We start from the raw sequence: 20,199 nt of genomic DNA, 5'->3' as shown, positions 1-20,199 counted from the left end.
CCAATGGCTGGGTGATGGTCCCAGGCTAGGACAGAGGAGAGGTTTGTGGACAGGACAGAAACAAGCATTAATTCACTAGCTGCAAATAAGCCAGGGCAGGAAGGTGAATGCAGCCCCACTCTGTGGGTACATCCTTCACATCATGCTTTCAGCAACTTCGGTGTGACCGCTTTCTTTCTGTGCCTCTGCCTAGAACTTGCATCCTGCCTCGAAGATGTCTTCCTGACATATTTCTATTAAATACTTCAACGAAAATCTCACCCAACATCTCCAGACTTTCACAGGCAGGAGCTACAGGCCCCAAACTCAAAGCCTAGGTCCCCTCTGAACACACAGCTCTGGGACGCTACTGGGAATAAGAAGAGGTTACTCTGTGCGACAGGAAGGCAGAGCTCCGGGGTGGTTTACTGTACCGAACTGTAGCTGCACCGAGTATAAAATGAAACAGAATTTGCATAGCTCTCCGGTTCACAGAAAGCCAGTGACGGGGGAAGGGGGGGGACGAAGACGACAGACCTTGGTAACTATTCACCTTCTGACATCAGAAACCTCCGATGCAGCGTACAAGACTGCCGTCGCGAAATCCCTGATCAAGAACATGAAGCTCCTTCCCCTCTTCACGGCTGCGTCCTGCTTCACGCCCCCAGGTCCCTCTTTCTTTGTACTACAAGTGATGAAGTTTTTTTTCCAGATCACATGAGCCAGGATGAAGGGGGAAAATCCTGCCAGGAACAGAGATGGGCTGCAACTTGAACCTGATCAAGGGGAGATACAGAGCATACCCTGAGAGCTATATAAGAATGTGCTCGGCACAAGAGCAAACACTTTTTCAGGAGAAGCACTCTCATGAATCAGCCATGCATGTGAATGAAGACACCGTTTCAAGGAGGCTTGGAGCCACTAACAAAAAATGTTTGTATTCCATCATTGCTACCCTTTTTGCGTTACTCGTCTTTGCAATAGCCACCATCATGGTCTTAGTCGTTCAGAGGACGGTAAGCAATTTCTTACTTTATTCATTGGCTTTTTTCTTCTTCTTTTTTTTTTTTTACTTTTTTTTTTTTTTTTACTACTGCTTTCCAAAATATATCCTGTGGCGAGAAAATCAGATGTTGCCTCCTGTTATAAATGCATACTTATGAATTAGAGGAGAGAAAGATGAAACAAAGAGGGAGATGACAGAACTTTCTTAAAAAGAAGACCTTTCTTCAGAGGCAGCCTTAACTTCTAGCACACAATTTCTACTCTGTAAATGAAAGTGGAAAGCTCATAATCCCAGATGCAAGCCACCCTCTGTCCTAACTAGTTAGGAAGAGAGATCAGTGCCCCAGTGTCTGCTACCTGGTTTTATATGTGTCTCCTGTCGCTTCTACAAAGAGTGACCACTGTCCAAGACAGTCTGGTCTTGTCTGGTCGTGTCTACATGTATTCCTCTGAAATATTGATAAATTTTAGTAATGGACATAGCACAAGACATTGCCATGTGTGACACGGTGTGATGCTGTCTGCTGGGATGCACCGTGATGTGGCGAAGCAGAGCTCTCTCAAACTACCCAGAGCACTGGATGGAGGCAAAGTAGCTCATTGCTGCTCTCTTTGTCAGTCCTCTTCTTGGGGTGATTTTTAATGCAAAAGTAGAGTTTTAGCAAGGATGACTGAAGGGTATTAATGAGGCAAGGTCTGACAAGAACAACTGCTCTCTCTGCCTACAGACATGTTTTTTCCTTCTAAAAATAAAGAGGATTGCTCTCAAATGGATCTGGGGTTGAATGGGGAATCAGTGAGACATTTACAGCTAGGGCAGAGGTACAGGTGGTGGTGAATATAAAAAGCGCGTTTCTAATCTTACCAGGAACGTTGCCATGAACTTTACTGGGGTAAAATGACAGGTTAGAAGTTTTATAGGCTTTGAAATCTTATTGCAAAAATCCAAGTGCCGAAGTACCTCCTGATCTACTATTCAGAGAATGAAAGCAGCAACGTGGGGCTACTGGAGGAAGTTGGCCATGGACAACAAAATCTTTCAGCTCAATATTTTCTCTTACTAAATTTACCCTGTGCAATTTGTGTGTTTGTGTATGCACATTACCCAGAAATTAAACCATGAAGGCTTGACTGATAAGTCTTTAAGTTGCACCAGTGAAGAGTCATTTACCTGAAATCAGCGTTCTTCCAAAAAAGAAGCAGTTTGGGCACAGCTAGAATGAGACATGGGAGTTTTCAAGTGATAAATAGGGGGACATTAAGGGAGATCTTTAAAATAACAGCTTGGGTAATTACAGAATTGCCACAGCTTTCCTATATAATGACGCTTTCATTTGTACTTATTATGAAAGTAAGCATTAAATTACCCCGCCATCGGGATAAATGCAGTTACACTAGTTGCCAGAGGAACAATATTACTGGAAGAGTCAAGGTTTTCATTTAAAAGAGTAATGACATTATTGCAGCTGCTTTGGAAACGAGCTTGGCTGAAGGAACAAGTAGGAAGCTGAGGTGTGTGAGAAACACAAATAAAATCGAGCAGCAATTTTATGCTGTGAGAGGAATTTGGCAGTAAAAGCACAACTTTTGTTCTTGTTCTCAGGAAGCTGAAAGACCCCCAGTTCAAAGGCAGCATAGTCATTCTCCATCCATGACTGCTCTTGAATTTCCAGACCAGGGAACAGGTCTTGCTCCAAAAACACTTTAGCTCATGGTCACACTGGCAGCGTAAGGCTAGGCACAAACTATAAAAATACAGTTGTGGTTGGGCTGAGCATCTTGTATTATTGACCACAGTAGCTCCAGGACAGGAGGAGGCTGAGGGAGTTCTTGTACTTGGAGGCCCATGTCTATTGAGTCCTGTTGCTGTAGGTAGTAGAGCATCATTAGTTGACTTAATTATTTTCTTTGTAACTTCTTAAGAGACAACTGACATTTTGTGTGATCAGCCTTTTGGGATGATCCAGTTTTCTCTCCAGATGTTGTCAGCTGGATTATGTGAGCGATCCTTGACCACAGGGGCAATGGCGGCAACTTCATGCCCCCCCCATGCTGAGCTGAGATAGATACTTCTATTTTCCTCTGTTCAAAGGAGTGTTAGAGGGTCTTAGGAACAATGCAGGCCTTGTGACCCATGTCTCGGGTACCACTGCATTAAGAGGAGACTTCTAGTGGCAAGCAGATCACACAGTCCCCTAGCCCCATTGAAGGTACATGGAAGTTGGCTGCTTGTCTTCCTTATCATGAATTTACACTTGCCAAGTTTAAGATGAAGGAAAACACACTGGAAAGGGAAGATCAAACTGTGTAGAAACAAGGCATTCTCATCACCCAAAATCTAGGTGCTCTGAATAAGGGAAATCCAACATGAAAGACCAAAACAAAAAAGCAACTGGGATTCCAAAGCCGCTTCTCCGAATCTAACACCACTTCTAACACATATTATCGCCCCGCACCCTGCATTTCACAACACCCCAAGAAATTTCCTTTACGCCTTGTTTTCAAGAAGGGTGGCACAGCACATTAGTGTCAGGCCTGGGAATTGTCATTTTTTTGAACTAAACTATGTTTTTTGGAAGTAACTGCGTGCAGTGCTGAAGTCAGGGTCATTTCTTCAGCTTTCATCTGCAGAAACCCTTGACTTCAGGTCATTCCCTTGTCTCGATCTTTCACAAGTGACTTTATTTTTCTCTGGGATAAGAATAGTCACCGTACGATGGTCTGCAGCCTTCATTTTTTCTTCTTAACGCTGCTGTAAGAGTGCTAAAAGTGCCGCCCTTCTGCCTGCTGCACTTCACTACTACTGGTTATACGCATATATACACATCTACGTAGAGATTTATGTATATAGAGAGATATATGTAAAATCAGCGAAAGAGTATGGGACAGAAAGGACTAGACAAATGTAATTTTAAGACAGACCCTCGCAAATCTTACGCTGTAGTGCAAGGTGTGCTGTATCAGACACCTAGGCCACCTACCTCTATGAGCAAATTCTGTGTGAATGTCCAAAGTCCATAATCTGGGATGGTCCGTCACTGCTCCGGATTTTGTAGACGTCCCATTTTTAAGCTCTAAACCGAGCGGACAAATCTTTTCAGCAGAGTTAAGGCACCAGTGTGGCAAATGCTAAGAGTCAGTGAGGGTATTTATATTTGCTGATCTAGTCTTCAAGGCTGCTGGAGTCAAAAATATAAAGCCCCTTTAGCAGCGGGACTGCCGTAACCAGAAATCGCTCCTGCACCACCTGGCATGTTCCTGCACAGCCCGTGAGGTGGTTTGGGTCGGTTCAAAAACAATCTTGCCACGGGCTGCGCCTATTGGCCCCCTCTGGTGGACAACCCTGACAAAAATTAAAAGGGAAAAAAACCCAACAAACAAAACCAAAAACAAACGCTGAAAATTGCCCCTGAAAGCCGACTGCACACTCGCTAAAGACCACAGGAAAACCACTGCAGCATTTTAGAAGAAAACTGCGCCGTTCCAACTCTTGCCATTACTATTCTGTACAGTGACGGCCACCTGTTGTCTAGAGGTGTCACTTTAATAGGTTTTGTCAGGGCTGGACAAACTGAATTTCACACGGGGCTCTGTTTCCTGTGATACTCATGATCAGATCAGCTGCGGGGAGGGCACTCCGTTTTCTGGAGTTTTCACGTCTAGTTTCAAACTTTGCCTCTTGGCAACTCAGAGCCACCTACCTAAAGTGCCACCGCCTGCCTTCCCCCTCAGCCAGGGACGGGCAATGATGGTTTGAGGCTGAGCAGACACACGGGAGAGCCTTGGGGCTTTTTTTTTTTTTTTTTTTTCCCAAATGCCAAACTTCCTTGGAGGACAGCAGTCCAAAGGGCTCATCCCCGCAGAGCTGCTGTGCGGACAAGCTCTTGGAAGAGCCCTGGACCTACTTAAACCCACCCCAGGCCAATTTCTGGGGGACTGTGGTTTCAAGGTGTGTTTTCACACTTCAGAAACCTCTGCTTAAGTGAATATTCACAGTTCTGACAAAGGACATTAGAATGACCCTCTCGCAGCACCAGCCTGTCTCAGCTTGGGAAAATTTCTTGTAAAATCATTAAGGGAAAGAAGAAAGAAATTACTTTCGCTGGCACCTGATTATTATTTTCTCTAATGAAGCAAACTCAAATTATTCTGCTTGTTGAGTAAAGACTGAGATTTTTCATCATCAGCACCCGGATCGCTCCAGACTGGGTGAAATTCATTGTCATGAATTCTTCCTGAGCTGGCGCTGTAGAATTTAATCTCTTTGGATTCCTACTGCGTGCCTCTTTGCATTCCAAATTACAGCATTACGTGCAATATTTTTTCTGTTAGAAAAGAAAGCGGCAATGCTACTAAAATTTCAAAGCAAGCACTATAGTTTTATTTGAATATCTACTCAATTGCCACTAAAATAAATTGCATTAGTATCTGCTACTTTCACCCACTGGGAGAATTCTCAGGTGAGAACACAATACATTAGTACATTTTAGTTTTGTTTCTGTTGCCCTGAATACAAAGCAAGCTGCGAGCCATCAGCCTTGTCCTGCGTGCCGTGTCTGAGGGCGGGATGCGAGGTGAACACCTCACTAATGGGAATGTCTCAATCACTTTAGCACTGATTTCATTGAGGATGATCTAGCTGAGGACAGAGCATCACATTTCTCCCATGCAAAAACGCCTTTAATTCTCATCAGAGGTCAGAAATGCTCATACATTGCATTGAAAAGTAATGTTTCGCTGTGCCCTGAGTGCATGCGAGAGGGAGAGCCCACTACAAGGGTACGGCCGGCAGATGGTCCTTGGGAGGGTTTTCAGCTGCGACTGTTCTCAGTCCCACATTTGATGATGCGGTTGCATAGGATTCATGAGAGTTTGGGAGGGAGGATGTGGTATAGGGGACCAAAAAGCTTGGAAATGCCTGTTTTTTCAAACTCCAGCTCTAGAATCCCATTCAGCTCCTAAGTCAGCAGCCTTCCTGCACAGCTTAGGGTGATCACCGGCAGAAACACCTTGTCTCAATACATAACATCTACCCTGTCTTAGATAGGTGTGGGGGGAGAAAACAAAGAAATCGGATATTACAGATACCCAGATCATGGAGCACCTTTGCCATTTCTGTCTGCAGGACACAGCGTTTCGGCATTAGACCAAAGAATGAGATTGTTTTGCTGGGATCAGATGCAGCTCTACACTTCAGTCATGGCTGAAAGTCGGTCACATTAGGCCGAAGTTTAATTAAAAGTATTCTTAAACATTTAAGGCTAGGACATTAAGTACCACAGACACAACATGACTTCTCTCACTGTCCAGCCACACCATGCGTTATCCTGTTTACACCCTGAATAAAGTGCTTACGTTTTAAGACCACTGTGGATGAAGTTGCCCCCCACCACAGACATAGTCTGCCTCATTTCTCCCAGGACATTATTAGATATATATGTTCTGCCAAAGCTGGTACCAGCTTCCCAGCTTTCTTCTTCTTGGATGTGTTAAATTTGTCCTGACCTGGTTAGCCCACAATTAGCCCAGGTAATTAGTATTGAGATAGGAGGAGCTGGTTTAGGCTAGCCTGAGCAAAAACCACTCTCTGATACTGAAATCGCTGTGGGACTCCTGGTGTGTGTGAGTGACGGGATGTGACACAGCGTTTCCAGCGCTGAGGCACCCTCAGTACCTTTCCTTGGCTGTTGGGAGAATTTGTCTGCTCCTGGAGGGCATTGCTGGGCGTTTATGAGCTGTCAGTGACTTTACTTGCGTGGAAATAATATGCAAGCAGGCACAGGCTCCAGGGGTTTACGTCCGGGTAGCAGAGAGATGCGATAAAAAGAAGCAAGATCATGGATGAAGCCTATGACATCACACTTGGAGCACATTTCCTGAGCAGTTTTCATGCCATGTTGATTGGAGACAAGTTCCCATGACATTTTGACCCTTGGGTTTACATCCCAGCAAGAAGTAGGAGGAGAGGTGAAGCAGGACAACACTGTCACTCTCAGACCCATCTTGTGGCCGTACAGCTCTTATTTCCATCCAGCCACTGGCTTCTCAGGGATGGGCACTGGCTCTCAAGGGTGCCCAGTCCCGCTCTGTCTATCCAAGCTTTGCAAGCCACAGAGTGAGATTTTCAGGGCTTGTACTTCCAAAACATCCCCAACAAAAGCCACACGTGTTTCTTGCAGCACTGAGAGAGCTGCTGGCTGTGTTGGAAATGTAGACTTTCTACGTTAGGAAAAAAGGGCAGTGATGAGGTGGTGGCTGAGTATGATATCTGGAGGAGTGCAGAGAGCTTGTTGGAGCCCTTTGCTCCACAGCAATCCCTCTCTGACCCGTGAGGCTCCACAGGAGCCATACGCTCTGCAGTGCCTGGCGCTGGCTCCCTGTGCGTCAGCCTGTGTGTTGCCTTCATGGCACGCAGTGGAAACTCTTAAGATTCACTTTTAAAGCAGGGCTGTACTTGAATATGTGTATGCTCCCAGAATAACCGTCCCTTCTCTCGCTTCTCTTTCAGGCAGCTGGTCCCGCCACGGAGAGCATGGCAAAACCTATCAGGACAGGTAAGACACCTAAACTGACTATACATGCCGTTTGTCCCATCTGTAATGCAAATATTGCCCAGGATCCCAAATAAGCACATCACAAATTGTGCACAGCTTAACATTTCACGTAAAGTCTCTTCTTGATGAAAAGTCAAGGTAGTGGGGGGGGGGGGGAAAAAAAGAAGAAGAAGAAAAGAGCTTTCAAATTACTCGGTACCTCCGGAAACCAGCGCATGGCTGAGGAAATAACAGCTATGTCTGAATCTGCCCTGAGGTGTCTCTGCAAGAGAGCCTTTTTGCCAGAGGATGTGAACATCGCTCTGACTATTAGGTCTTATGTTAAGGGCTGGCTCTTGCACATGTGGGCGTCACGTCCCCGTCTTCACAGGGCACGAGTGCAAATGTGTTGGCACATATTTCAAAACAACTGAAACGCCTCCCGTACTCCTCTGGCCTGGAGCAGTCATGTGTTTCCCCCCTGTTTGTGGGCAAAAGGAAGGGGCAAACGGAGAACAGCAGCATTAAGGAATTAAGACAGGCAGCGTATGAGCACAGGGAGTCCAAACTAGGAAAAAAACGTCTAGACTAGCAGAGACAGTGTACAAAAATTCTGCTTTTCCTCAGCATAAATCAAGAGGAGCACATTTTCTTTCATTGACGTTGCCTCCCTGGTTGCACGAGCCTTAACATCAAATATTTTGAGTTCTTGCAAAAGTTCATATTCAGTCCTGGAGGCTAAGAGATGCCATTGCCTCCCAGGCTACACATGGGGAAAACGAAGACAGCGTTCATCTAGAAGCATTCGGAGAAAGGGAAAATGAGGGTCAAGGTCCAGAGAGTCCTAATCGTGTAACCATCTTTTCTGCAGCTGCGCTTTTGCACACAGCATTTGGGCAACGCATACTCTATCTGGGATAACTTTTGTATCTGGAATTCTTCTGTAGAGGGCTTTTTTCATCCCACAGGTCTCAAAGTAATCCCTGTCCATCCTTCTGTCCTTTCTGAGAAATTCCCATCTTGCCTAACTCCTTTTTTTTTAAATGTTTTACAATTCCTAGAGAGATTTTCTTCTGGAAAACATCTAGAGATGTTCCCTAAGACATTCTAAACACATATTGCTTTCTTTCTATCAACCTAAGTAGCTCTTCAAGTCTTTCTATGTCCTTCTTAAGTCCTCTAGTGCTGTATTTTATACCTGAAGTTCCTCAGAAATAAAGCAGGGTCTGAACAAACAAGGCAGATTTGGATAAGGGCGTTTGGACAGTCACATCACAGCCCCACTCCGGTGTGTCCCAAAAGGTGCCCAAAAAGGATCTTTATAAACCTAATAATGGGCTGCAAAGCATCAGCCTCACTGCCCATGCTCCCCCGAGATGATGGAGGGTCCCCAGTGGCTGCAAGGCGGGACGGCCCCGGAGCAGAACCTCCACTCCTGTAGAACAACGTAACCTCAGAGAAGTCACCAGAACTGTCCTGGTTTTCATGGCTGAGTTTTACTACCAGTTAGGAGGAGGTAGTGAAAGCTGCCGGTGTGGAGTCTTGGCGAAGCACGAGCGATACTGGCATGGATACTGGGTCTCACTAACCGGAAAGTGCATTGCAATCTGTCTCTATATATATGTGTGTATCTATATTTTTTTTTTAGTTTCATATCAGGCAGCCTGTGCCAATTGCTTTTTCTCCTCATCTATAACTGGCAGGTGCCAGGCAGGAGGAACGCGCTCTCTCCAGGAATGCAGAAGATGCCGTTTCATTAGCCAGAAAACTTTCTCTCTTTGGGTCAATATCAATTACAGGCACCCTCTTGCTCTGAATTCTGCTGCTAAATCTGAGATGATGCCATTAGTGAAAGACAAAGGAGGGAATGCCAGAGAAACCCCACAGGGCAGGAAGGGCTGCTGAAAGCTGTTTGCAGTGGGTGTAAGCGCTCTATCAGCCCACCCCTCGTTGCCTATCGCTCTCTGTTGTATGTCTCTGGCAGGGTAATGGAGCATTAAAGTGTAAGAGAATTACAATGGCCTTTTATTTATCTCTTAAAATGCATAAAGCGGGGCTAATTGATTAATATATCCCGGCGGGTAATTTACTGAGGCGCCCTCGGCAGGGAGCTGTGTCATACACTGCCAGGCATCGCTTGCTGACTTCTAAGCAGGGAGTTGCAGCGACTGCTGCAAGGTCCCATCCCGCGGCTGCAGAGCAGCAAGACACGGAAACGTAAGAAACATTTCAGGACGGGGACTGCGGTGAGGCTGAAGCTGCTGCGGATTTAGATTCGGATCCGTCTCTGTCTCTCAGGCTGCCCAGGTGCTGGTAGTGTTATTTAGGATCATAGAATCGTTTGGGTTGGAAGAGATCTTAAAGACCATTTGGGTGTATTTTGTACCCACCTTGCTCACAACAGGGCTTCGAAGCCCTGCATTGTAAAAATGGGCAAGAAAGGAAAAAATGAGCGTTGCTGACTTGCCAGGTTGGTGCTCAGCCTTGCTCCAGCCCCGTGTCGGCACCGACGGGGAGGGTGAAGGTACCTCCTCGTGCAAAACATCTCGGAGGTGCTGGTGGGGGATGCAGGACCGCGCGAGTGGGAACAGCTGGGACTCAGGCAGAGACCGTGTTGTAATGGAAATGGACCATGGCCCAGACACAGCTACCTCTCTGAATTAATTTTGTAATATTAAACCAGGGGAAACACGATGATTTCATTTAGATTTCCAATGAGATTATGTCCTATTGTTAGCTAAACACCAGCGGGTACTAAAGCGGATTTATAGAAGGTTTACGTCCCTGACTCAGCTGTCAGTCCTCAACGGATGGGTTTGCAGGAATCCGCAAGCCGTAGCTGAGAGCGATGCAATGTCAGCTAATTAAATGTTTGTGGGAAAAACGATATCGGTCTCCCCCACACGCCTGTGCCATTGTCAGTGGGGTACCTGAGCAACAGCGGGAAAGAATTAAATTCATCATGAACTAAATGTTTGTGAAATGTTCTTTCTGTGGAAATATTTCTCTGTGGAAACTCATCCACATTTCGTAAATATCGAACCACATACTCATGTGGTCCAGAGAAGTATTATTGCTAGATTTATTTTTTAGAGGGAGTCACAGAGAACTTTATGACCTGCCAGCCTGTAGGGAGGTTCAGACCCCTTCATCTCCTTGCTGTCCTCTCCGAGCCTCATTTCCCCATAGATGTTGTAATCCTGGACTGACGGCTTTTCTTGTTATTTTGAGGCGTGATACCAAAATCTCTTCTCATTTATAAAAGGAAAAACCTGCACATACATACACACACACACACAATGGATATTTTTGCCTGGCAGTCAGATCCATTGGCAGTTGATGGACAGATCAGGAAAGGAAATCCAGCACCTCATTCAGAGTTTCAACGAGAAATAGGTTCCCAAATAAAAATCTGGCTCCAAGAAATTAATATAATACAGGTGACATTCACATCCTTGCTTCCCTAGAGTAAATCATGCTGAAGCCAGTGAAGCAAACAAGCCTTTCCGGATTTCCAGCACTATTGCTGCGTGCAGTTTGCCCTTCTGCAACTAAATCTAGTCTCTTCCAGCCGGGAATTGTCCTGCTGCAACACTAATGAAACTGCCGGGCTGCTAGTCACAAATCCCATGATGGTGGCTTCTTCAGAAAGGGATATTTCCCGTTTAGACTATATAGATTATATAGATTTTTGTCTTCTCAGCTTCAGCACATGTATGTGTTTGTGTGCATGTGTGTAAGGTTCGGCCCACTCCTGGGTCAGGGCGGGTGAGCTGGGGTTCTCAGTTCAGAGAATTTTGGCAAGCCTGGGCTTGCAAATGTTAGAAAGAGTGCGCAGGCATCCTCCCAGGCAAGCATCCGGGGGAAACTGCAGCTAGACCGATTCCAGTTAGTCATAACGGGGGCTGGTTGCTTATTTAATATAATAATGAGATTATCAGTATTGCTACAAAATGCTGAATGTTAGATCTTCTGTCTCCCCAATACTTAAAACACAAGTTATAGATGAATAGATAGATAGATAGATAGATGAATAGCTCATGAAATTATGCGACCTGTGCTATACGGAGGAGCAGGTTAGAAACTTGAATTATTTTGGCACTCTACAAGTTTTGCAGTAGTCAGGTGTGCGGTGACGAGTTCATAAAAGGTTCTTCCTAAATTTGAAGGAAAGAAAAGCATACTTCTAAAGTTTATGTTTTTGGAAGGGGGTAATGTTGAGTTCAGTCCCCTTTCAATGCGTGGGACCAGAGTGACAGTCCTTGGGCTCTCGAGGACCAAAGGTGTGTGTGTGACAGGCACAGCCACGAGCAGAGCCCAGGAGAGCATCATAGAATGTGTTGGGTTGGAAGGGACCTCTAAAGGCCATCTAGTCCAACCCCCCTGCAGTCAGCAGGGACATCTTCAACTAGATCAGGTTGCTCAGAGCCTCATCCAGCCTGGCCTTGAATGTCTCCAGGGACGGGGCCTCCACCCCCTCTCTGGGCAACCTGGGCCAGTGTCTCACCACCCTCAGTGTAAAGAACTTCTTAGTCATGGCTAATCTAAACCTGCCCTGCTCTAGTTTAAACCATTGCCCCTCGTCCTATTGCCACAGGACGTCACCCAGCTGGCACTTGTCACAGCATCACTCGGCGGGGACGGTCCATCAGCACCAGCTGGCAGCTGTTTGCAGGGCACTTAACTGGAAGGAGAGAGTTAAAGATGGCTATGAGGGCTTCAGATAGTGGCTGCTGAGAAATAAAATTAGTTCTACTAACTCCAGCATGCTGACAGAGATGTATGAAATCACCTTGCCTAATTTTATAAGCACTTAAATCTGTGGCGAGGATGGAGGAATTGAAAGCTGCTTGTTGCCTGCTCGTACTTCTTGTTGCCTGCTTGTACTTCTTTACTTAGTAAAACAAGTTCAGGTTTTTGACCTGCTCTTGTGCCTGTCCACACTCAGCCCCCAGCTTGCTGTAATGTCGTGCACGCTGCAGAGGAACCTCACTGTAAGAGGTGAGTGGTATCAGGGAAGCTTCAGAAACCCCATTTGAGGGGCTTTCCGTGTCTGGATAGCAGCACTTGGCACTCTGGCATGCTGCTTTCAGCTCGTGGTTTTACCGCCCTTTCTCCATGCTCCTGTTATACCCATATGATATGGGGTGGGGAAACTGAGGCAGTCAGCAGCGAGGAGAGTTCCCCAGGCAGGGCCACATCTCCTTGGACCTGGCTGGCAGCAGCCCATGCGTCCACATGTCCCACAGCCCTTGGGTTCCTCCATGCTGGATGGGGTCCGGTTGTGTTTTGATGAGGTTCTTTCCATCTTACACCACAGGTGGAAATCATGGGAATGTCACTGAGGCTGCAGCTCCTCGGAGTCCCATTTCACAGTCCTGCGGCGCATCCCCTTTGGCTTGATGGGGAAAAGCTGGGGAAAAGCTGCATTAAGCTCATGGAAATAGTCTGTCCCTTTTCCTCAGGGCTGCACCCTCTGGATGCCCATCCTATGGTAAAAGGAGTGAGGAAGACAAAAGTGAATTGTCTCCTGGTGGCTTCTTTAGGACAAAATAACCTAAATGGCTTCCTGCTAAGACTCCTTCCTTATCAGCAGGCTTCCTCAGAGCAGCCTGACCTACAGCCCCCGTGCATCGCAGCAGACAGTGAAACCAGTGTGGTCTCCTTGGTACTTAGTCCCAAACGTGGCTTTGCTTTTCCTCCTTCTCACAGTATTTTTAAGCTCATATAATCCTATTGACTTCAGCGGGATTACTTCTGATTTACACTGTTACTCGTGCAAAGCCAATTACGCGATGTGATTGAACATGTCCATCGATCAGTCCTGGAACTCTAGTAATTTCGGTCTCTCCTGGCTTCTGCTGAAATGTTTCAGATAAAAGAATTAACTTGAGAAATAAAACTAGAAAACAGTTATAAGCTGCCTCAGCAGAGCGAGAACCGGAAACGTCTCTATAAAACGATTTTTTTTTTCCATAACTTGCCTTCTCAGAAACACAGCTGATGTCACCAAATAAATGGTTCAAACACACGCAAAACTTGCTGACATCAATAAATGTAAGAACAGCTTTGGAAACGCAAAGTGCAGCTAGACGAGCGAGGGGTAGGTGTTGAGAGATGCCAGGAATATCCTGAGACAGCTCATGGCTGATGGGGCTCCCGGCAGCACCGGCCTGTCTGCGTGCCGGCACAGCACTTCGCTGGCTTAGCAGATGTTGCAGGGCTGCAGCTTCCAAACTCTGCTTGAGCAGCAGGGGATTTTCTGCTTTAAAGGGTAAACCCCCTAAATGCCACCACGTTTCTGTAAAAATACTCTCCCTTCTTGCAGGACACCTGTAGGACAAGTGGGCTCAGGGCGCAGACTCTGTATTACCAGAAAGTGTTGCTATCACCGTAGCAGCTTCAGTTTGAAATAAGGGCCAGAAGGGTTTTCTCCTATCCTATGCCATATCTCCACATCTCTGCAGTGACTGTGTACTCACTAAACCACTATATTGACATGACTAAACATCAGGAAAGTAGGCTTTGGTATTTCTTTGGGGATTTCCAGTGCAGCCAAGGGACTCTGATACACGACTTACTCATTCTTGGAGCGCAGTGAGCACCTACTTCCCTCAAAAGTGTTTCGACTACCGAAATCAGAGAAAGATTGCAATTCTTTCAAGATATGCACAGCTTCCTTCTCCAACAGTGAGTGCAATGGGTGCAATGTCAACCAGGCCAAGTGCAAGGTCCTGCACCTGTGTCAGGGCAATCCCAGGCACAAATACAGGTTGGGCGGAGAATGGCTTGAGAGCAGCCCTGAGGAGAAGGACTTGGGGGTGTTGGTGGATGAGAAGCTCAACATGAGCAGGCAAGGTGTGCTTGCAGCCCAGAAAGCCAACCCCATCCTGGGCTGCATCAAAAGAAGTGTGGCCAGCAGGTTGGGGGAGGTGATTCTGCCCCTCTACTCCGCTCTGGTGAGACCCCATCTGGAGCACTGCGTCCATCTCTGGAGTCCTCACCACAAGAAGGGCATGGACCTGTTGGAATGGGTCCAGCAGAGGGCCACGAAGATGCTGGGAGGGCTGGAGCCCCTCTGCTGTGAGGACAGGCTGAGAGAGCTGGGGGGGTTCAGCCTGGAGAAGAGAAGGCTCCGGGGAGACCTTAGAGCCCCTTCCAGTCCCTGAGGGGGGCCTACAGGAAGGATGGGGAGGGACTCTGGATCAGGGAGGGGAGCCATAGGATGAGGGATAATGGTTTTAAACTGAAAGAGGGGAGATTTAGATGAGATATCATGAAGAATTCTTTCCTGTGAGGGTGGTAAGACACTGACACAAGTTGCCCAGAGAAGCTGTGGCTGCCCCATCCCTGGAGGGGTTCAAGGCCGGGTTGGATGGGGCTTGGAGCAACCTGGGCTGGTGGGAGGTGTCCCTGCCCAGGGCAGGGGGGTTGGAATGAGATGAACTTTAAGGTCGCTTTTAACCCGAACCATTCTATGATTCCACGTTACAAATCACCAACCAGTGACACTCGTGTGTGGGACTGGCTTCTCCCTGATTTATCCATCCTCCTGACCAAGGACCTCTTAGAAGTGAGGCCATGCAGATACTGCGAGGGTCTGGAGATTTGAATCTCTTTTTTGTACCCTTAGTTTCAGGAATTATATGACACTTAAGATCCTTGTCTCACTCTGCATTTAGTAGACGACTCCTTGTTTGTGTAAGAAAAAAGAAATATGTCATCTGATGTCATGGAGTAGCATCAAGATTTAGTAGAACTCAATTTTGTTTATTAACCCGTCCTTCAGAGACCCTTGTAGGGTGGGTGACTCTTATACCAGTTTTATACGCTGAGTCACAGGAAAATGTAAGTGATTTGTGTTCCCTGGGAGAGAGGCGTATAATTTGGTAAGGCTTTACTGAAACTCCATACTTTGTTCCTGGTATTCAGCTGCAGAATAAAACACAGGAAATTCCCAGTGTCCCATCTGAGCTCCTGTGCACATCCCTTCCACAGCTGCAGCGGGGCCAGGAGATGTAAAAAAGGAGAGCCAATGCAGTGAGAAATAACCATTCACCTGTGTCATGGTTTAAGCCCACGCTTGCTCACTCCCCCAGGCTGGGATGGGGAAGAGAATCAGAAATGTTAAAGTGAGGAAAAACTTGTGGCTTGAGATAAAGACAGTTTAATAGGTAGAGCAAAAGCTTCACATGCAAGCAAAGCAAAACAAGGAATTCATTCACTGCTTCCCATCACAGGCGGGTGTCCAGACAGCTCCAGGAAAGCAGGGTTCCATCACACGTAATGGTTAATTGAGAAAACAAATGCCATAACTCCAAATGTCCCCCCCTTCCTTCTTCTTCCCCCAGCTTTATATACTGAGCATGATGTCATATGGCACGGAACGTCCCTTTGCTCACTTGGGGTCAGCTGTCCCAACTGCGTCCCCTCCCAAGTTCTTGTGCACCCCTAGACCGTGCTGGCAGGGTGGTGTGAGGAGCAAAAAAGGCCTTGACTGGTTAACAGCAACCAAAACCGCCAGTGTGCTACCAACACTGTTCTCATCCCAAATCCAAAACATAGCACTGCACCAGCTGCCACCAAGAAAGTCAACCCCATCCCAGCCGAAACCATGACAACCTGTCTGTATATCCACTGGGATATACGCTATTTTCCAGAATCTGTATCTTGTCTGTGTATCGATATGCCTGTGGGTTGCACGGGGCTGTACAAACTCTGCTCTGCACAAGCACAAAAGAAAGGAGGATTAATCAGTGCCATTCACTAAATGACCAATAAGGTGAGAAGAGGAAAAGCTTGCACAGAATAATGGAAAGGTGGAATGTGGCTGGAAAGGAGATGAAACGCGAGGTAAAGCAGTGGGGTGCAGGGTCTGGGATTCAGGAGCTGGGATATCGGGATGCAGTCAGTGCCCGGATGCAGCGTCTGGGAAGCCATCCCAGGATGTGGCGCTGAGACGCAAGAGGTAGGAACTGGGATGAGGAACTGGAATGCAGGCCCTGGGATACTGTTCCAGGATGCAGTGCTGGGATGCAGGAGATGGGACACTGGGATAGCAGGGTCTGGGATGCCATCCCAGGATGTGGTGCCAGGATGCAGGGACTGGGTTGTCATGCTGGGCTGCAGTACTGGGATGCAGGAGATGGGACACCGGCATGCAGGGTCTGGGATGCCATCCCGAGTTGTGGTTCCGGGATGCAGGGTCTGGGATGCTGTCCTGAAATGCAGTGCTGGGATGCAGGAGAAGGGACACCGGGGTGCAGGGCCTGGGATGCCATCCCAGGATGTGGTGCCGGGATGCAGGGACTGGGATGCCATGCTGGGATGCAGTGCTGGGATGCAGGAGATGGGACACCGGGATGCAGGGCCTGGGATGTTGTCCTGGGATGCGATGCCTGGATGCAGGAGAAGGGACACTGGGATGCAGTGTCTGGGACGCCATCCCGAGTTGTGGTGCCGGGATGCAGGGTCTGGGATGCAGGAGAAGGGACACCGGGGTGCAGGGCCTGGGATGCCATCCCAGGATGTGGTGCCGGGATGCAGGGACTGGGATGCCATGCTGGGATGCAGTGCTGGGATGCAGGAGATGGGACACCGGGATGCAGGGCCTGGGATGTTGTCCTGGGATGCCATGCCAGGATGCAGGAGATGGGACACTGGGATGCAGTGTCTGGGACGCCATCCCGAGTTGTGGTGCCGGGATGCAGGGTCTGGGATGCAGGATAAGGGACACCGGGATGCAGGGCCTGGGATGCCATGCCGGGATGCAGGAGATGGGACACCGGGATGCCGGGTCTGGGATGCTGTCTCGGGATGCGGTGCCGGGCCGCGGAGCCCGGCGGTGCCGCAGAGCCGCCCGCATCCCCGTGCGCGGCCGCGGGGGGGCGCGGTGGCCGCACGCCGCGGGACGGAGCCGCCGCCCGGCGCCCAGCGGCGGGGCAGCCCCGGCGCATCCCCATCCCCGCGCCTGGGCCCTGGGGCATTCCCGAGACACGCAGCTGCCTTCGGCACTGAACCGGGGTGCCGGGGGGGTGCGAGCCCCTTCCCCGCAGCAAAGCCGTCCCGGCTCCTCTGGCGGGCGGTTATCGGGTCTCGACGACCACCGGCCTCCCCTAAAGCCCGGGCGACATCCACATTTTAACTGCGAGAGAACAGAGCGGCGTTTCGAAAGCACCCAAAGAGCCATTTTCAGAAATATGTACCACTTAAACCTTGAAAAGCTTCTTCCTGTGATTTCACCGTACAAATAATATGGTTAAATTAAGCTTACCTGCGCACAGCTTCTATTTGTAAGAAGGAGAATAAGAAATACAATTTTTTGGACTGATAGCTGCAATCTACCGGAGCTTTAGATTGATCTGAATTTACCAATCGACTTGCACTGCTATGAATTCCCTGTACAGATCAGATATTAATCGGCCAAGGAGTAAGAACCAGCTCTCCTACGTGCTCTGCTAGCTGCTGCTGCTTGTTGCTTTGGAGCTGCTGCTGTGGAGTTTGCCCGTAGCACAGTTACAGCAAATAAGTGAAGTGCCAAATGCCGACAGCATTTTACACTACAAAAAAAAAAAAAAAAAAAAAAAAAAGCAAAACCAGGAGTGGTCACTTAATCTGTTGTTTCCTTCAGGGAACACCTCCGAAGAGCATTTAAGAATCCTACAGAATGTCCCGATCAAGAGAGCCGCTGCGTACATGAGAGGTCAGTGGGGAGCCCAGCGGAGGGCAGGTGTTGGCAAAGAGGTTGCAGAGCTGGCTGAGGACCAGGCTGTTCCTGTCATTCAGACTGGTTTTGGTGGCAAATAGCTTTCTGAACAAATGGGCATTTTATAGGAATGTGGAATAGCTTTCCGGAAATGTGGGTGTGTTTGGTAACCCCCCTATCTGATCACTTGAGGTTTTTTTAACTTGATAAGAAAAAAAACCAAAACAGATACCTTCCACACACAAACACATGAATATACATCTTCATTATTTCCCTTCAAATATTGCAGAAGGCCATTTTACTGCATCTCCCTGACTTGGGATTCCCAAGAGCTGTGTAAGCTGGAAATTTTTAACACCTCACGTCCATGTGTGAACTCCCAGCCATCCGGCCAGGGCCTTTTCTTGGAGCTTCTTGCAGGAAAACCACTGAACAGATATCTCCATTTACCAGGAAATACACTGCTGCAAGTCACGTTAGGCTGAGTTCAGGTCACTAGATCTCTGTGGCTCATTTTAAAATTTGTTTGCTTTCCTTTCTAGTGTCCAGTCCAGTAAACAGTACAAAACTGAGCTTGGTCGAGAAGGGTATTTGTGAAGACATCCAGTGCAAGAGTGACGAGGTGGTGATAAGGACACAAGGCCTCTACTTGATCTATTGCCACTTGAACTTGCATTTTCCCAACTGTTCCAACAGCCCCACCGACCTCAAGATCGAGCTCCTTGTGAATGACAAAGTCAACAGGCAAACATTATCCACGTGGTGCGTGTCAGAAACGTGCCAAGAAAAGATTTTTAAGACCTTGTTCCAGCTCCATTTGACATACCTGAATGTGGAGGACCGAGTATCAGTAACACTTAATCATCCTAAATTCTTGAATGAAGTTTCTCTTCCCAATGAAAACGTTCTTGGGGTTTTGAGGTATAGCGATGAAATGTGAGCAGCTCTCTGACTTCCCACTGCTGCCCAGATTTATCTTTCTCTGAACAACAGTAGCCTGCTTTTACTAGGCAACACCTTGTTTTAAATTTCCTATCTTACCTCATCGCTAGGGTAAACAAGGAAATTAGTGAGTGTCCCAGAACGAAACCTAAAACACTGCAAGACCCACACGTGACAGATTCCTCTGGTTTGGCTCAGGGTAGGATTGTTGTTGGACTATCCAGCTTAGAACCCACAGATCTGCCAATGGTTCCTCAAAACAATACAGCTTAAAAAGTAACCAGATATGGGAAGAATACACAATATCGAGAGTTTTTGGCTAATGGACCGCTAGCAAGGTGCCTGCACTCAGGGGATGGGGAAATCTTTTCAACTGAATTTTATGGAGTGGTATTTTGACGTGTTCTTTCCAAAAAACCAGGAGTCAAAGATTGTAATCGAGGCTTTCTTTACAACTGTAGCATGCAACCACAACGCTAGGATAGTTTTATGGGTAGATCACACAAAAGCAAAGATGATGAAATTATTGACTTTCAGGCTGGTAGCTAGAACTCTGGGACAGGACAGAGGAGATACGGGACTTACGGAGTATTTCTGTGCTGCATTCTGCTATGGACTTTATGCAATTTACTTCCAAGTGTCTTCCTTTTCACTACTTGTCCATCTTTTCTATTTAAATATTAAGCTCTCTGGGGCAGAGACTTTCTATATGCACCACGCTCGGCCTCTGTTCTCACTTGGGGTTTCTAGACCTTGTCATAACAAAAATTAAATAGTAGTCTGGTTGTGCCACATGACAAAGTTCATTGCGATACATTTTCCTCGAACCCGGTACTGCCTGCCAGCACCCTGAGTGACACCCGACCGCACCGGTGTGTAAATACACCTCTAGCGCCCGCACTTTCTGAAAATCCAAGATTCAGATCTGAGGCCCAGACTTTCCCCAAGACAATTTCAGACCTGGCCCTCAGCTGAGAGCTGTGGTGTTTGCGCAGTCCAGAGGATAGATGTTATCTGAGCTTCTTTGGCTGACTG

At 47.5% G+C, this 20,199-nt stretch overlaps 1 protein-coding gene across 1 annotated transcript; it reads left to right on the top strand.

Moving 5' to 3' along the window:
* The first annotated feature begins 451 nt into the window (after positions 1–451).
* TNFSF8 (TNF superfamily member 8) lies at positions 452–19,957 on the top strand. Its single transcript, XM_074608624.1, has 4 exons — positions 452–995; positions 7,493–7,538; positions 18,148–18,219; positions 18,765–19,957. Exons 1-4 carry the CDS (start codon positions 738–740, stop codon positions 19,160–19,162), a joined length of 774 nt encoding a protein of 257 aa, XP_074464725.1. The 5' UTR covers positions 452–737; the 3' UTR covers positions 19,163–19,957.
* The last annotated feature ends 242 nt before the right edge of the window (positions 19,958–20,199 follow it).

Source organism: Larus michahellis, chromosome 15, assembly GCF_964199755.1.
Source record: "Larus michahellis chromosome 15, bLarMic1.1, whole genome shotgun sequence".
In the NCBI taxonomy this organism is placed as follows: domain Eukaryota; kingdom Metazoa; phylum Chordata; class Aves; order Charadriiformes; family Laridae; genus Larus; species Larus michahellis.
The sequence above is the reverse complement of the archived record's forward strand: the minus strand, read 5'-3'. Positions and strand labels throughout refer to the sequence as shown.